This window comes from Labrus bergylta, chromosome 3 (assembly GCF_963930695.1).
Source record: "Labrus bergylta chromosome 3, fLabBer1.1, whole genome shotgun sequence".
NCBI classification, from domain to species: domain Eukaryota; kingdom Metazoa; phylum Chordata; class Actinopteri; order Labriformes; family Labridae; genus Labrus; species Labrus bergylta.
Genome location: NC_089197.1, coordinates 14,591,891 through 14,608,692, shown reverse-complemented (window position 1 = coordinate 14,608,692; position 16,802 = coordinate 14,591,891). Strand labels below are relative to the sequence as shown.

Genomic DNA, 16,802 nt, shown 5'->3' with positions numbered 1-16,802 from the left:
GATGCGGGTAAAGAGTATTATTAATACATAATTAGCTGTGTCTCCTAGTTTTCTGTTTAACTTATAAAAGGAAGGTTTCAAATCTACAAAATAAATTAGATCCCATAGTGTATGTATACTCACATGAACTGCAGGAACACACAGGAAAAAGATTGACGAGAACATTTGCATTTCTGTTTGATCCCAATCAGAACAAAACGCAAACCAAAGACTGTTTTGCATGTTGTTCTTATTCCATTTCAAAAGATAAATATCTAACAACAGCAAAAAGCAAGCCAAGTGTGGTAGTACTCCCTTAAGTAGCACATGAATTACATTGTTTATACGAGTGTGAGTTATGAGTGTTAGTTAAGAAATATTTTTCTAGAAAGCAATGGATCTTAATTGAAAATAGCTTTCTTAATTTCTTTGTGAACTAAGGCTGGATGTGAGAAAGGAAAAGACATGTCCAAGTATGTAAACACTCAATCGTGTACGACAGAGCCCCCTAGTGGCCATTCGGTTAAAACTGCATTCTTGGCCTGCACAAAGCAATTTTTTAAGTATGGATAAATCTGTGGAAAATTTCACTTGGTTACGCATGTCAAAATATATTTTCTTCTTTTACAAAGAAATCATAATAGTACATTTTGCCTGTTACATTTTCAGAGCCAAGCAGACCTATCCCAAACTACTTTTTTTTTCCAGACTAACAGTCCAAGCCACAAAAATATTCATCACTCTAATACGCAACAAAGAAGTGTATCAAATCCTCAAATTACAGCTTGTCATTTTGTCTAGAAAATGTATTAAAAAGACAAATACATCATCAAAAAGCATCAGAATCATTTTCCTTGTTCCTGCAGAAGAAACAAAAAGAGGCATCACTCAAGTCATTTACATAAACAACATTTTAATGATGTTAATCATCAGTTCATATAGGTTAAGAGTGACAACAGGATTATGAGAAACAGCCTCTGACAATGTTGCTAGTGATGTACAGTCTGGAGGAGACGGTCTTAAATATCCATAGAAAGACGAGGAACACGCTGAAAAAAGTACTTCATTGAACCGTTTTTTTGTTTTTTGTTTTGTTCACATTAGTTACAAGACCTTTACCATTACATATTTACATAGTGCAAAAAACACACTCTCTGTCAATTAACATACTTCAAACACTGATGGAAGTCATAGCAACAAAAAGCCTACACAGAGTACCTTTTATCAAACTAGAAACACATTCAGAATCCCAAGTATGATATCAAGTACGCTGTCGTCTCCCATATGAGGGCTTCACATTGCATACAGCCCGACTTACTGCATTTACTAACTGCATCACCATCTACTGGCTGAAATCTCACAAGGGTTCACTATCAAATACCATTATCAAAATTGGATTCCAACTGTTTGAATGTTAAAACTATCAAATGGCTTTAAGAACAGGATGATTTAATTTTATTTTAAATACAATGCAAAATCAAAATCTCTTTGTACACTTGTATTTACAAAGGTTTCTCACAAGTGTGTGCATGACTTTGTGACGACTTGTTTGACTTCAGTGGTGACTCTGCTCCAATGACGGAGTCTCTCAGCTGTGGTGAACGGAGTTCAGACAAGCAGCTGTAGCTCAGTGCCCACAAAGCCTATTTATAAAATGTAGAGGAGCTCAACTAGGACTGACTTCAAGTTTAAACAAACATGTTTCACTTTTTGTAAACTTGAGTATCGTCAAACCTCATGATAACTGGCTGGTAAACACCTGCTTGTCATCTTCGGTTTATTATTTTGAAGGAAGAGTCAACACTGGTAAAAACAACTAAGAACCCTGTTACACTTTTTAGATTTTCATAATTCTGTACGCCACACAGACAAGCTTATCAAAGATAAATTTGACAAAAAATGGTGTTAGGATATTACCAGACAAGACAGCTGGAGAGTCCACTATCATGGAACAAATACCAGAAAACAAAGCAGGAGATCTTTTTTTTATGAAGCACAAACACTACCCGCGAACTCAAAATGATGTCAGAAGAAAAGAACCCCAAATAGTCACACTGGGCAAGATCAATATGACAAACCATTATATACTGTAGTAGAAGCACACATAGACTAGGTTATATACACACAGCTTGTTTTTGCTTCTTAGAAGTTAAGTCGTTTGAATCATCTGAATATACAGAATGGGCCACTTATTATTTGAACATTTAAAACAAACTCTGAAGACCGACAGGTGGGAGTGGTTTTGTTAGAAACACAGAAGAACACCTGACACTGTAACTAAATATAGACCACCCAATAATTAAGAAATGCATGTCTCTCCTTTCCTCTTGGAGCAGTCAGGTGGAAAATAAGAACACACATTATTTACACAGATAAAGCTAATGAACACAGCAAAACAAATGCAAAGGATGTGCCTGTCAAGCAGACATGAGCACACAAATACTTGCAGAGCTGTAAACCTTCAAGGCTCTGTATAAAGTAAGATGGGAGCTGAAAGGTTCCAACCTTCATCCTCATTTTCAAGGGCTCCCCACTTGCTCCAAAAACGTTCCTGACTCTGAGAGAGTTCAGCTTCGGAGGAGGAAAATCAAAAACTTTCCTCTGAATTCAAGTGTAGCAGGTTATGGGCCGAAGAGTGAGGGCAATCTTTTCAATGACAAGATGAGCGTAATTCATAAGAGATGTTCATTTCTTCTTCTAAAACTGTGCTAGTTGTCGTTGTGTGTCATCCTGTGTAAGGTGGTAAACTTCTCTGTAATGAATTAATGGTCTGCGTGTTTTTGTTGGTCAGTTGGTTTGATACCTGAGATTATGTGGTGTCAGGTTAGAGACGAAGGAGAAAAGCTGCTGGCTGCTTTAAGGATTGATGTGTGAGAGCGACAGGGAATGAGTACATGTCAGAACAGAGGAAGAGAGAGGATATCAACCTGCAATCTTCTTAGCTTCCACCTGCTCTTTACCCTCCACCATCGTCTCTGTAATGTCCACTGAATCAATGTCCTCCTCATCCTCACTCTGCACTCTCTCCTCCTCATCGTCTTCCTCCTCTTCCTCCTCCTCCTCCTCCTCTTCTGTACTTTCCTGACTCTTTCCCAGCTGCAGGTTCTCCAGGGTCTTTGACACCCATGATTCGATGCGGCTGCTAAGGGTTGGCACCTCTACGGAAATAGGTTCAGGAGTGTAGTCCTCCTCTTCCTCGTCCTCCTCCTCTGCCTCCTCCAGCATTCCGGGGACAAGGGTTGAGGTGGTGGAGGTGATGGAGGAGTTCAGCGGGCCCCTGCAGCTCCCGTCAAGGGAGCCCGTCTCGGTGCTTTGCTGAGAGGCCAGCTCCAGCCTGTCATCGACCCGGACCTCATCTCTGTCACCGGTGCCCTGTGCAGGAGGCCCCGTCCTGGGCTGCGGAACAGCTGATCCGGGCGGGGCAGTATTAGTGGTGGCTGTTGCAGCCTCAGTGTCTTTCTGGGCAGCTGTGGAGGGTACAGGGCGGCTTGGCTCAGCCTCTACAGGCTCCAGGGCATCTGAAGACTCCACCATACTCCTCCAATTTGTCTCTGAAAGAAACAACATATTTGTTTTGCACATTAAAAAATGTGAAAGAAAGTACCTTAGTAGTTTAAGGTCTGTATTTCTGTGCAATGTTGATAAAACTTCCTATAGGATAAGCCTCCAATAGGAAACTTCCTAATTCTACTCGCAATAAGTTCCAAGATATAATTGCAATTTTTGCACAACAGAAAATTATCAAACAAAAAAAAGGTTAAGGAAGAGTTTCTCCCCCATTAATCATATCACAACCCTGTGGATTAATCAATCAGAGTACCTAAACAATGTAAATATACCTCTCCCTCCCTAAGCTTCTACATGAAAATTGACGTAATACTATAAGAAATAAGTGGTACTACAGAATACTGAGTACTGCTTTCCCCACAGACAACAGAAAACCCTACACAATTAGGACTTGCAGAAAAAGCAGAGAGCCTGAAATGTGCTTTCTTACCATACTCTTTTTCATTGACCTCTGAGATAGGTTCAGAGAAGATGGAGCAGAAGGAGATAGCAGAAGCAGCAGAGTGGTTGCGGGTGTGTCCCATGTGGTGCGGGACTTTCTTGTCGTTTTTCATAGCTTCCTCAGCCTGCTCCTGCTCCAGAGCTGACACCATGTCCTTGTAGGCCTTTCTAGCCTCTTCTGTCAGAGACACCAAACGGTTGAAAAGACCCTGAAGGAGGGATTTAACCAAGTTAGTAAAAGGCAAAAAAAGCGGTAGAGACATATAAAACATGCTGCCAAGATAAATAGACAAAATTCTAATGGGAGTATAACAAGCAAAGAGGTTGTGTGAAGGAGCGCCTTACCTCAGCTCCAGAATAGTTGAAAATGCCAACCACACTAACGGGCACTAGTTTGTTCACGCAGCGTCCAAGAGCTTTTCTGCCCAAGGCAAAAACAAAAGGGATCTCCTGCTCCCTTGCCATGGCAATCACATTATATAAAGCTTCATCCAAACCACCTGAAACAAGGCAATAAAGGGAGACCCAATTGTAGAAACCAATTAAATATATTCACAGAGAGAATAGAAAATATCTACAAATACCTTGAACACAAGAGTGCATAAACCTGTGATTAAGGTAACAACATTTGGACTACTAAGTTGCAAACTTGTTACTATCATAATTCTGGCCACCTGGTGAAAAGTAGTTCTATAATCTTTCTTTGTGAACTCTGTTACCAGTCAATACAGTAAAGTCGGGGCTGATCATCTCAAATTAAGCTGAAAGTGGTTGTAAAGCTTTATGGCGCAGAGAAGCGCTTCAGATTTAGGTGTTAATACTCCATCCATAATCCATCACAATGAGGAATCGTCACACACGTTTCACTTCATCATTCTTTACATTGTAAAAATATGAATCAATGAGCTTATGTTCACCTTTGGCCTGGATCTTCTCACAGTTTGGAGATATGATCACACACTTTATCTTGTGCAACTTCATGTGCTTGGTGACTTCTCTGAGACCCATGACCAGGCGCCGTTTGGATTTGGCCTTAGTGGGATCCTTCTGGTAGACCCGCTCCTGGAAGCGGACTAGTTCCTGTAGCAGCATAGTGACGCTCTCGTCTATCTCCTTACTCAGAACCTGATTACAGTACCTGCAAAGGTGATAAACACATACTAGGATGAGAACAGATCACGGGTACAGATGTTCAAAAAAATGTTGCAGCAATGTTGATGAGCGGCTTCACAACATGAATTTCAAAATGCACAATGTGATGAGTGATTAATCTTGAAAAAGCTGTTTCAAGAAAGTGCTACACATCTCTGGTTTTGGTTACTAAATTATGATGATTTGATGTTTCTTCCCCCCAGAAATTTTTTGTCAACCAAACAGTAAAGGACTAAGACCAAAGCAGTCTATGAGGAAAGAAATGAGTAAGTCTCAAAGTATTTTGTTTGCGTGACTCTCACTGTTCAAGAAAACGTTGTGTAACTGCTTGCTTGCCATGCTATTTTCTTCCTATAAGACTTTTTGTCTGTCAGCATATCAAAGAAAAGTAGTCAGATAGCATGCAGACCTGCTGTGACTTTTAAGTTTGATGAAATATCCATCTAAGGTTTGACAGTATGGCCTGAGGAACAAGTGACCCGAGGGTTGGAGCTAAGCTACAGAGGCCTTTTAGAAGCTTTAAGTACAAAATCTGTTGGAGAAGAGTGGGCTGAGACAATAGGCCCACAGCAGACGACACGAAGAGACAAAGCTGTGTTTGTGACCACTGGCATACATTTTGCTGAAAAGGGAAGATGTGCGAGGCATCTGTGCCGTACTCCACAATTCTTTATTGTACAGTCCCGCCCTTAAAAAACCCGTTCACGACTCTCGCAGCCAAGGCTTTGTGATTTTGGGGAAGGACAAGACATTTTTTGTTACCACATTGTGCATTTTTGGGAAAATCCCAATGCCAGAGATGCCTACAAAAGGTCTTTCATGTTTAACAGTTTTGTTTCCCTGTTCACGTGGGTTAAGAGTGCGTACTTACTCCCTGAAACGTCTGCTGTGGATCTTAGTGATTGCATTTGAAGCCATGGGACTCCCAATGCCAGAGCTGGCTGGAGAACCCTGAGACACAGGGGTGATGCTGTATGGAGAGTTCTGACTGGCTGGGGAGAGAGATGCATCGCTGGGCACACTTAGACCATTTTCTGTAACACAAACAGCAGACCCGAGATAAACTTTAGAAAACATAGGATGGAAAATACATTTGTGGGCAAGTTACATGTGTTTTTTCTTCTACATTTGTATAACCCTGACCTTCTTGGGAGGCAGGCTCTCGTGGAAGATCATCAGTAAAATGAAGACTCTCATCCCCCTGTTCCTCCTGGCCTGAAGACTCTTGTTCCACACTCGTTTTCCCTTTCTTTCCTTCACGCTCCTTCAAGATTATCTTTGGAAAGAGAACAAAAAATTGAATGTCAAAACCAGGGACTCTTTATATTTGTAGGTTCAAATATCAAAAACATATTCTACTACAACCTATTTTAAATGAATAACTTCAACAGAAATCATTCACCTTCTTAAGGGCTGTCGGCCGTTTAACTTTGGGGATCTCTCTCTCCTTCCCTCTCTTTATACGGGGAGCAGTGGAATCCAGGGCATTGTGTTGGGCGGAGAATGGCTGCTGATGACCCTTCAACATCGAGGATACATTGGAAGAGCCTGAACCATGGAATGGAGTCGTCGTTCCAACTGCACAGAAGGACATCAAGTTAGTGTACAGGTATTATGTACATGTTTGTGCACAGTAAGGCCACTCAGTGGGTATTCTCCATATTGTATGTAAGCGTCATACATTCTGATAATCACTACATTTTTAACAATTGTCTAATTAGATCATAAAGATATTCATAAAAAGGCTCAAATCTCTGCCAGAATTTCTGCAACGTCAACCAAAAACCCTGCAAACCTATGTTATAGGGCATGGGGCAAATCCTATGAAATAATGATGCTTAACAAGAAAGTTACATTTGGAAAGAGGAATAATGGAGACAGCAGACATTTTCTAAATGTGAGACAAAGATAGTAAAGAAATGTGCTTAATCATGACAGGAAATATAGCCTCGAAGAAGAGTATTGAGTTGAATTGACGTTGTCACAGTCTAAATGTAATACTGTTTTTCACTGCATGGTAGTCTTAATGTCAAATGTAAGTTGTATTTTTTTCAACTGCAGAATGTCTAAATACCTGTGAAGGACAGTGGCTTGGTATTGTTGAGTTGTCTGGCCTTCATGGCCTGCTGATGTTTCTCCAAAGCTGCCAGCATGTCTCCCAGGTCCAGCTCCACAGAGGCTTTACTCTTCTTCCCTGCTGCTTTGGTGACCACCTCCTGCAGGCGGTAAAACAACAGGCAGAACAAGGTCAGACTAATTCCGAGGTCAGACTACACAACCTTTGTGTGTGTTACAATGGTCACTATGTCAAATTAGGCGATCAGATAGCCAGAAAATCATGCCGTCACTTGACCAACAGACATGACTGACTGATCCTCACGACCGACATGATGACGATGAAAGTAAGAGGGGCTGGGCCAGGAGACTCCAGGAGACAAGATCCATCTCGTACCACAAACTTCATCAGCCTTCTTTTGCTTTGCAATTTTCTTTGTTTACGCTCGTAACTTCTAAATGTGCAAAATGGTCTGTGCTCTCATTGGTCAACATTACTGCTGTGACGGAACACATCGTAGAAGAGAGATACTCAGGCTACATGACCGGCAGACATAGTTCAGGTTTATACCTGTAATTTCTTCTGTTCCATGCTGATTTCAGAGTACTCCTGTGCTGTGGCCAAGGCAGCAGCGAGAGCCTTCTTCCTCTGGCTCTTGGCCCTCTTGGGAACAGAGGTAGTGATGGGGATGGGTGTCTGCACAATGTTGATAGGCGAGTTTTCTGGTAGGTTATCCAGCTGTGATGCAAGAAGAGAAAAAAGAGAGATGGCTGCTTAATGTGTCTTACAGCAGTATTGTACGATGTCACACACATTGCTACTCATTCAACACTCAAAACAACATTTTAGTTATGTAAAAAAAAAAAAAAAAAAAAACTCTGCCTCTACAAGGATCGGTCAAAACTTGATAAATTACTCAGTGCCTTTTTTACAGCAGTAATTAAAGTAGATGAAAGCATCCTGGGGGATTTTCTGGTTTAATATACGACAGAAAAAAAGAAAACAAGTGGCACATTATTCAGAGAAGGCAAAAACTCTGAAAAGCACCCTTGTCAAATATTATCAAATCTGCTATGAATAGGAGTTTAATGAATCATTAAAACTTGATTTGATAAAATATATTTAACATTTTTTTAATAAATTGTGAACTGTATGTAATTATAGACACAGCCTTCAAACAGGGTTTTTATTAAGCATTTTCTCTTACCAGGTTTTTGGGTAGTTTAGGTTGTGTGTGTGTCTGGCCTGGAGTAGGTTCTTGTTTGGTGCTGCGTTGAGCAGCCCCTCCTGTGGCAAGATCTGGGAACTCCTCTTCATCCTGACAAACATACAGAAAAAAGAAAACAATCAATTGAAAATAAATGTAAGGGAGACAGTAATTCATTGCACATGTACAACATCGAAGCATACAGGAAAACCTTCTCTCACCTCAAAGTAAAGTGGCTCTGGGGTGAGCTCAGTGCCTGCGCTCACTGCTGGCTGCAGCCTTTGTTCTGACTGGTTGGGAAGCACCCGTGCTGGGTAGCCACTATGGAAATCCTGAGATTAAGAAAAAGACACAAAGCAGAGGAATCAGGAATTGTACCACTATTCAACAGTTTAGTTTAGTTTAGTTTAGTGAGGTGAAGATGGAGGACGAGAATTGCATAACCTTTTATAATATGTTCCCTTCTCATGTTTGCTCCCAGATTATGATTCATGTTATTGTAATTCTATGTGATTTTTTACATTTCTCAAAAAAGGATAAATCCATTGGGGACTATTACATTGTTTATCCCAATACGTCCTGTGCTCTGTTGCTTATCTGGCTTTGCATTATGTTTGTACCTCTGTTTTAAGTTGTTAATAAACCTCTGCTATTTTGTTATCTTGGTACATTTTCTGTTCCCTCCCAAACACCATCATCTACAGTATGTGTGGGCTCTGCTCTGGCTGTTGGGAGGGAGATTCTCTCACACAACAACAATACAGTCATATACTGGCTGCTGACTAAGCTTCGGTGTGATTCACAGGACATGTCCTTTACTCCAAAGCTAACTTTATTAAACCTTGACTTTTCTGCTGACATACAGCAGCTTTTCACTAAGCGTCTGCTCCGGGGGGACAAACCGTACCTGTGAGAAGTTTCTCTGTTCAGGATTCTTCCTCTGATCTGCTCTGTGAAACTGGCCATTTCTTTCCCCCCAGGGCTTTGGGTTAGCTTGAGAGGCTACATTTACCCAGGTACCTGCTAGTGCATCAAAAAACATCAACAATGTCAATTAATTTGTCACATAACATTAATATTGGAACAGAATGGCTCAACATGATGATTCAAACTTACCTGTCATTACACCAGCTTCTACTCCCTAGAAAACATGAGGAACAAATAAAAATGAAAGACTTTTTGAGATATCTGTGGAATATTAAAAATTGTAATACAGAGTCAAGAGGTAGTCAAAGGTATTTTAAAAACTGTGTTACAGAGTACACTTTCCCTTCTGGTATTGGCTCCGCTTGTTACACAAGCAAAGTCTTGTATGTTGGGAAAGTCTCAGTTGTTTGTTTATGACCTCTACTACTGTTACAAGAAAACCCCAGCCATGACCATAGATTAAAACAGATGACAGATATCACAGAAAGCAGTTAAGTACACTGCTGAAGTACAGCTACAATCTGCCCATTGAAACCATCATTTCCCATACATAATGACACAGACCAGTAAAAAAAAAAGCATTTCATGCATTGTAGTATGACATTTCTTTTGTTTCCAACTTGTAATATGCAGCAGAAAAACCTAACTCCTGGCTGTGCATCAGTCATTGACTTACTGCTGGTGCTGCTGTATTTTCTGCTGGTCGTTGTGTTACCCCAGTTGCCTGGTTGTGTTTGGGGCTGCAGTAGCCGCTGTCGCTGTCTATATCTGCCTCACTGGTGCCCTGCTCGTTGTAGCTTTCACCTGGATGAGACGCCATTCTTCTCTTTGTTCGGTTTTTCCACAACAGGGGACTACCTCGCTCAGCAGCACATCGTCCTGACACTTCACCTGGGAAATCTGGGGATAAACAAGCAAAGCTGAGAACTAGATGTCCTTGTTACACAGTCTTATAAAGAGCGTAATAGCACTTCTACCATCGTTAGGCAACAAGTACTATTAAAAAAGGATCATGAAATCCTGTGGAAGAATCAGTGATGTCTTTGACTTGACCGTATGATGTTATGTGACAACAAATTTGACCATAAATGAGTAGCCAATTTGGGGCCGATACTGATATTTGGGAGAGAAAATATCCGATATATCGGCCTGTATAAGTCTAAATTCAATCTGTAGAGATAGACTATATATTTACACATTTTTTGCATTAATCCCTCAAATGCAGTTATCAAACACTTGTGGAAAAGATGTACAGCATAACGTAGACAAGATGGTCACTTAATTGAAAAGTAACTACACATATACGTGTGTCACCACCTGACACTCTAGAGGGTCATAATGCTATGGTTATAATCCATATAGCACACTGTTAGTGTATTACAACGGTACTCAAATGAAATTATATTTGACTGGTAAATAAATGTAGTAATATCAGCGCATAATGCGATACAATTAGCCGATAGTGATAGCCAAGCGATATGCTAATATCGGCCAGCCGATTAATCGGTCGGGCTCTACTTATTATTACTTAAAGATAACATTATGGGCTTCACATATGTTCAACTCTCCAACTGGAAACTCTGCATTCCAGTTTTTTCAGAAGTGAAGCACAAGCATCATCAACATAAACCTGTAGGACCAGACACAGTTTACCAGCATTGTGTCCTGCTTCCTCAATGACAGGAAAGAATCTTGTTTAGATGCGAAGCAGATTTCTTTAACAAGGTCTTGAATGTTCTTAAATGCAGCTTCCTTTAAGCCTCTGGAATAAAGATCTTCATTGACATTGGCTCATACTCTTGGCAAGCACAATTTATACTCAGAATTTTCCCAGGGCCACAGCCGACAGGCTTCTGATCTTCAGTTGGCAAGGCTGTTGTTTGATTCTATTTTTTTGTTAAATCAAAGTCTTGCATCATAGGACTTAGTTTGTTTTTCATAATTTCTGACGTTTTCTTACCCGTCTGCTGTGCTGCATCAACCAGCAGGACGGTCTTTGTCCTTCCATCTGGCCCAAAGGTGCACACTTCTTTCTGTACAGCTACACTCCTGGTTGGAGGCCGGCGACCTCTTGAAGGCTGGCTCACACCCAACTGTTGCTGTAGGACAAAGAAAAAGAGACAGGGCATGCTTACACAGATCTTGAAGAGATACAAACAATATATGACATCGATGTAACAATATCACACAAACGCTGTGTACCTTTGGGAGAAGATTAGGTCGGACTATGCCTCTCCCCCTCTGACTGGCCATCCCATACGCCGGCCCAAGGGACAATGGTCTTTCTCCAACATCTGCTGAGACAGGGTTGACCACTCCAGCTTGCACTGGACCTGCGTATGTGCCAGGGAAGGGCTGGTAGAAGCCCATCACAGGTGGGCATGGAGCAGGCATAATCTGGTAATAAGCGTAGTCATTGGAGACAGGAGGCTGGGGGGAAGACAAGATTGGGTAGGCCAGGTATGAACCACCAGGGCTGGGGTTAGGCTGCTGCCAGCGCAGCTCCCCTCCATTATACATGGGATGTTGCCTGTGAAATAACAAAGAGAAAAAGAGTTGATTTATGAAATGTAATTGTTTCAACAGTAAGACACGAGTGCAGTAGTGAGAGTGCAGAGGGTGCTTCATGTAAGTTATGTAACATGAAGCTCTATATACAAGAGGTAGCTGGATGACATGTGTTTAATAATAATGATTTTAAGCTTGATCTTCTTTTAAAAGACAGTGGCTCAGGAGAGGGGTAATGCCCTGTTACACATCAGTAATTCCACTGTTATGATGTGGTTGGTTTGTTGGTGGTGTGCGCGTGGTATGCAGAAATGTTGATAAGGATCCCGATGATATTTTCACAGCCAGTGTGCATTTCCTTGCATTCAAATAGCCGGGAAAGGAAACAAAGGAACGGAAGTGTGCAGGATACAGCAGATCACTCTGGACAAAGAGAGAGTCATTGGAAACATAGCCTGTGGTTCCATGTATACTATGTAACTCAGGGGAGGTTTCCATTCATAATTAAGTAGTCGTAAACTACAGAGCATCTAATGGCTTTAACTTAGCACACTGTTTAAAGGAACTGATCCAAATCTCGTTTGTGAAGCACAACATTAGGGACATGGTGTTCCCTTCTCATTGCAGTAAGCATTGTGGTGAATGAGCTATTCTGAAAATAGAAAAAGGTTCAGAAGAGGGGAAGATTTTTCTTGGGCAGTTCACAACTGGAACACTATAATTTCCACAGTGCCAAAGGAAAGTAAAAAATGTTTAGCCAAAGTTGAAAGCACAAGGAAAATACCATAATTATCATGGACCTAAACCACTGGTGCCCTTACTCAAGAGTTACACAGGATTGAAGCCACAACCTTTAGAGTGGCAACCATTATCAAATCTCCCTCCACTGCTACAGTACCTGTTGGGTTGGTTCTCCTGGACAAAGGGGTAACAGGTGATGAGGTAGCTGGGTATGGGAGTGGTTTCCACCCCTCCGCCGCCTCCCCCTATACCTCCACCGCCTCCTCCTCCACCTGCATCTCCAGATAGACTCATGCTGACAAGGGCTCCGTCGAGACCTTTCTTCTGTGGGATGAACGGTTCCACTTCGGCTGAAAGCTTCACATCCTGCACAAAAAGAGATGTAGAGACAAACTGTCACACTTTGAGCATCAGCTGCAAATTAACTACATGACACATCTTAATAAGCGAGAAAACAATCAACACCTAAGAGCAGAAATATCCTATCAAGCTCAAATGTAGCAGCTCATTGTATCGAGCGGGGCCTATACCATGGCATTTTAAAAATATCGTCTTTTTTCACCAGAGGTCCGACAGAGGGTGAACTGTACATGTTGTCCAGCAGGACTATAACAACCTTTCATTTATTTAGTGGTTATCATAGCTGAGCACTGCATTCCATCGCACTCTCCTTGTTTGTTTACAGTCTTGACTATCTAGAACGAGCAATAAAACAAGCAATCGAACCTTAAGATATGGAGAGGACATTAAAACATTTCCAGTACAAAAATGATATAACACATAATTACCAGGCAATCTAAAAGAAGTAAACAACTTAAGGTCTTCATCCATTTTGACACTCAATTTCTCATGTGACTAACAAATCTGAAGCTGGATAAGCAGCAGAGAAAATAGAAATAATGACCAGTCTCTCATTAATATGGTATACAATGAGATAAAATGCTTGACCTCAAAATGTCAAAAGGGAGAAACTTCATTTAAAGCGTATAAATAGTAATGCGTAGCTGGTTTTTGAGGCTAGAAATATACCATGACGTGCAATTCGGGAACAGAACACCTGGCACAACCTTATTATGAGGTGTTAACTGTACACTCTTACCATTTTTCATAATAGTTGTATGATTTAACATTTATAAAACAAAGATATTGTTGGTGAACATATAAAAAAACAGCTCTCAACCAAACACTTGGCTTGACTATTTAGGTTAAAAAAAGGAGCTCTCAGACAAATGGTGATTTCCTGTAGACAACCTAACACAATAAATATAAAACCTTAAAATACCAATAAATAAAGCGCTGTGGTGAAAGAATGACATGCAGTCATCAGACAGACCATTTTACAGTTAAGGAGTGGTACAGCAGGCCATGAAGAGGCCAAAGATCAGAGGTCAGTGACATCAGGTAGTAGTTTTTGGAGTGACTCACTTGAGTACTCTCAAGCTCCATCTGCCACTTCAGACACCGCCTCAGAAAGGAGGGATATACTTAAAGATGACAGCAACCATCCGGAGGGCCTACTTTGACTCCTTTATGTATTTAAAGAAAATATTATCTTATCAAAACATGCTATGTTTAGTGTGCTTTAGATTACAAATAGAAAAGGCTGGTTTTAAATGCAGTAAACCTTTATTTAAAAGTTCTTATACTGTGTTCGTTAAAAATGTATTTGATCTGGAATGTTTATTTTGTTCTCATGTTTTTTGGTTTTGAGAAGCCAAAGACAATTTTCCACATTGTGGACAAATAAAGTTCTATTCTTTTCTATTTGCACAAAATTTCAAGTAGTTATTATGCAAAAAAGGTAATTCCAAAAAAAAAAAATTCAAGCAAAACATCCAAATTGTTGTTTTTCTTTTGCAGTCCTTCATTGTTGCTCTACATTGCCATCCTGAAACATCTTCCAAACCTCCAAGTGCTCTACTTTCTAAATCCAAGCATCTCCAAAACACGGACAGATAAATGTTCAAATTAACCAGCCACTCATGGATCGTCATACTTGATCATTAATTATTAACTTAATTGTTATTTGCATCTAAGATCTTCAAGCCACTTGTACATTGAACCAGCATTTTGCTGGTGGCGTGTACTCATTTTCTCATCCCGATTGTAACCTGGGGTGGCAGCTCTGTCCGAGAGGTCCCATTAAAATAATCAGCTAATTTTTTTTGCAGAGGATGAGTAGAGTTGACAGGGTTCAGAGTACAAAGACACCCGCTCAAATCTCTGAAACAGTGGTCGGATGCATGAATAGAGTATCAGTGCAACCAGTGGATGTCAAACAGACAGCTATTGTCTCCCACTGCTACAGTCTGTGGGAGGCTCTCTCACTTTTCTTTAGGTAATTTATACATCCCATCATATTTAAACTAAGTCCTGGTTTATGGATCCTGTTCGGCTAGGGAGCAGAGCAGCCTTCGTGCCAAGATCCATATGCCTGTAAGGATTTAGGACTACAGTACCTGTATGATAGCACAGTATGGTGGATAGGGAGTTGTTATAGGATTAAGTGTGAGAGGCTAAAGTGGGGACAGTGCTACGAGATAAGCTAATTACACAGCAAGCTATAGCATGGAGGCCTTCTGCAACCTTGAATTCTGAGCAGATGCAGAGAAATTCAGCTTTTTGAAAAAGAGTCGTGAAGTTAAACAAAGCTGCTCAGAGGATCCATCTATTGATTCAACCATGTGTGTCTTTGTGTATGTGAGTGCTGGGGGGTAGGGGGGGAAGAGGTTGAGTGAGAATAGCTGTGATTGTCAAGAGGGCAATGAGGTCAGATCCAGATGTGCAGTCATTCACAATGACAGAGCTGGTAGTGATAAGACTCGGGGCAACTGATCTCAAAAGCCTCTGTTTTGCTAAGCATTTATTCTCACACCAGTTGCTTTGGAAAAGTAACAGATGTGCTTTTAAAGGAAGTAAAAACATGTGCAGGCTTTTAAAAAGGTTCAGAAAAGGAAACACTGACGAGTCTAGCAGCACAGGATTACATATTACAAGATGAATCATGCAGGAAGTTTGAACTGATGACACAGTGGTTTTTAAATCCCCAATCTTATAGGTCAGTCCCCTGACATTACGCATTGGAAAACCAAACCCAACCAAAGTGAACTTTCTGCATTACAAACATCGTCTGAGAGGAATGCCACACATGCAGAAGAACCAGCCAATCCTCTTATTGACAAAACACTCTCCAACATACCTCACCTGACAACAACACTTTCATTCACACATCCCTACCTGACTGAAGCATTTTGCATAGCCTGTCTCTACAACTTCTATCCACACACAAAATGTATATAAAAAAAAAAAAAATAACACAGCTGGGGCTCGAATTTAAAAAAAATGACAAGCGACGTCGATTGACAGCTGAGACATTTTTTTTTAGCTTTAGCAAAGCTAACCGAGGAGCAAGTACGAAGCAGTAAAACTGCGTTTCTGGATTATTAAACACGAACACTGTCATTGACGTAAGTCTACGTCGTGTTGCTACACAATTTAAAACACTTGTAAAATCGATAAAATAAAATAAATAAAAAACAAAAGATGCGAAATGCACCACACGGTTTTGATTTGTAATAAAAAGCTGAGGGTACCGTTAGCTGTCTTCACGTTAGCCTCACTAGCTATGAGATACGTGTTTGCATCGCTGCTGCTTCTCCTCACAAAAACACTTAAAACACTCCCGGGCTGAAATTACTCCACAAAGCTCAAGACAACGTCGCACTTAATAATGGTACAGCAACAGAAGAAATAGTTTATGAATAACGTGAAGCAGATTTTTGGGGCCCTTCTTTTCGTGAGGGCTTAACACAAACAAAACGAGACATTTACTCTTTATTGTACCTTATTGTCACAAGCGTCCATGTCAGTCATCGACGCCGCCGCAAGACCGTCAGGGGGCCGGGGAGCGGACGTCAGGATGTGGGCCCTTTTAATTTCTTCATTGTAAACAATAATAATCACCAAAGGCTAAGGGGGGAGACTCACACCCAGTTTCTACGGACCCGCTAAGTGTTGCTAGATGCTGCTGCTGCGTCAGCTAGCTGCTCTCTCCACAGACGAGCTCAGTGTGAGTGAAGCGCTGTCAGTGTGGAAATGGGAGTCACCTGGAACGGAAAGCGCCGAGGCTCAGAAAGCCTTCGCTTGTGCGTCACGGGTGCACAGACATGTAGTCACACTGAAGAGAAATAAAGATGTCCTTATATCTCATTTATGACAATTAAA

At 41.0% G+C, this 16,802-nt stretch overlaps 1 protein-coding gene across 2 annotated transcripts; it reads right to left on the bottom strand.

Moving 5' to 3' along the window:
- Positions 1–875: 875 nt before the first annotated feature.
- secisbp2l (SECIS binding protein 2-like) lies at positions 876–16,668 on the bottom strand. 2 transcript variants are annotated; one of them, XM_020641168.3, is made up of 18 exons: positions 16,422–16,668; positions 12,736–12,944; positions 11,532–11,859; positions 11,290–11,428; positions 10,006–10,229; positions 9,519–9,543; positions 9,310–9,425; positions 8,624–8,734; positions 8,403–8,513; positions 7,766–7,933; positions 7,214–7,355; positions 6,542–6,717; positions 6,283–6,415; positions 6,011–6,173; positions 4,905–5,125; positions 4,333–4,487; positions 3,977–4,196; positions 876–3,530 (listed from the first exon to the last, which is right to left on the bottom strand). In XM_020641168.3, exons 1-18 carry the CDS (start codon positions 16,449–16,451, stop codon positions 2,902–2,904), a joined length of 3,300 nt encoding a protein of 1,099 aa, XP_020496824.2. In that variant the 5' UTR covers positions 16,452–16,668; the 3' UTR covers positions 876–2,901. The 2 variants fall into 2 exon arrangements, with proteins under 2 accessions (XP_020496824.2, XP_020496825.2); XM_020641169.3 differs by having other exon boundaries at positions 9,310–9,422.
- Between the last annotated feature and the right edge of the window lie 134 nt (positions 16,669–16,802).

Bases quoted from the DNA above. Each gene is read 5' to 3' on its own strand.
- secisbp2l (XM_020641168.3), bottom strand. From the start codon at position 16,451: ATGACTGACATGGACGCTTGTGACAATAAG. The intron at 8,514-8,623 runs GTGAGAGAAGGT...TATGTTTGTCAG, and splicing joins CAGAGCCACTTTACTTTGAG to GATGAAGAGGAGTTCCCAGA. The intron at 5,126-6,010 runs GTAAGTACGCAC...TCACCTTTGCAG, and splicing joins CACAGCAGACGTTTCAGGGA to GTACTGTAATCAGGTTCTGA.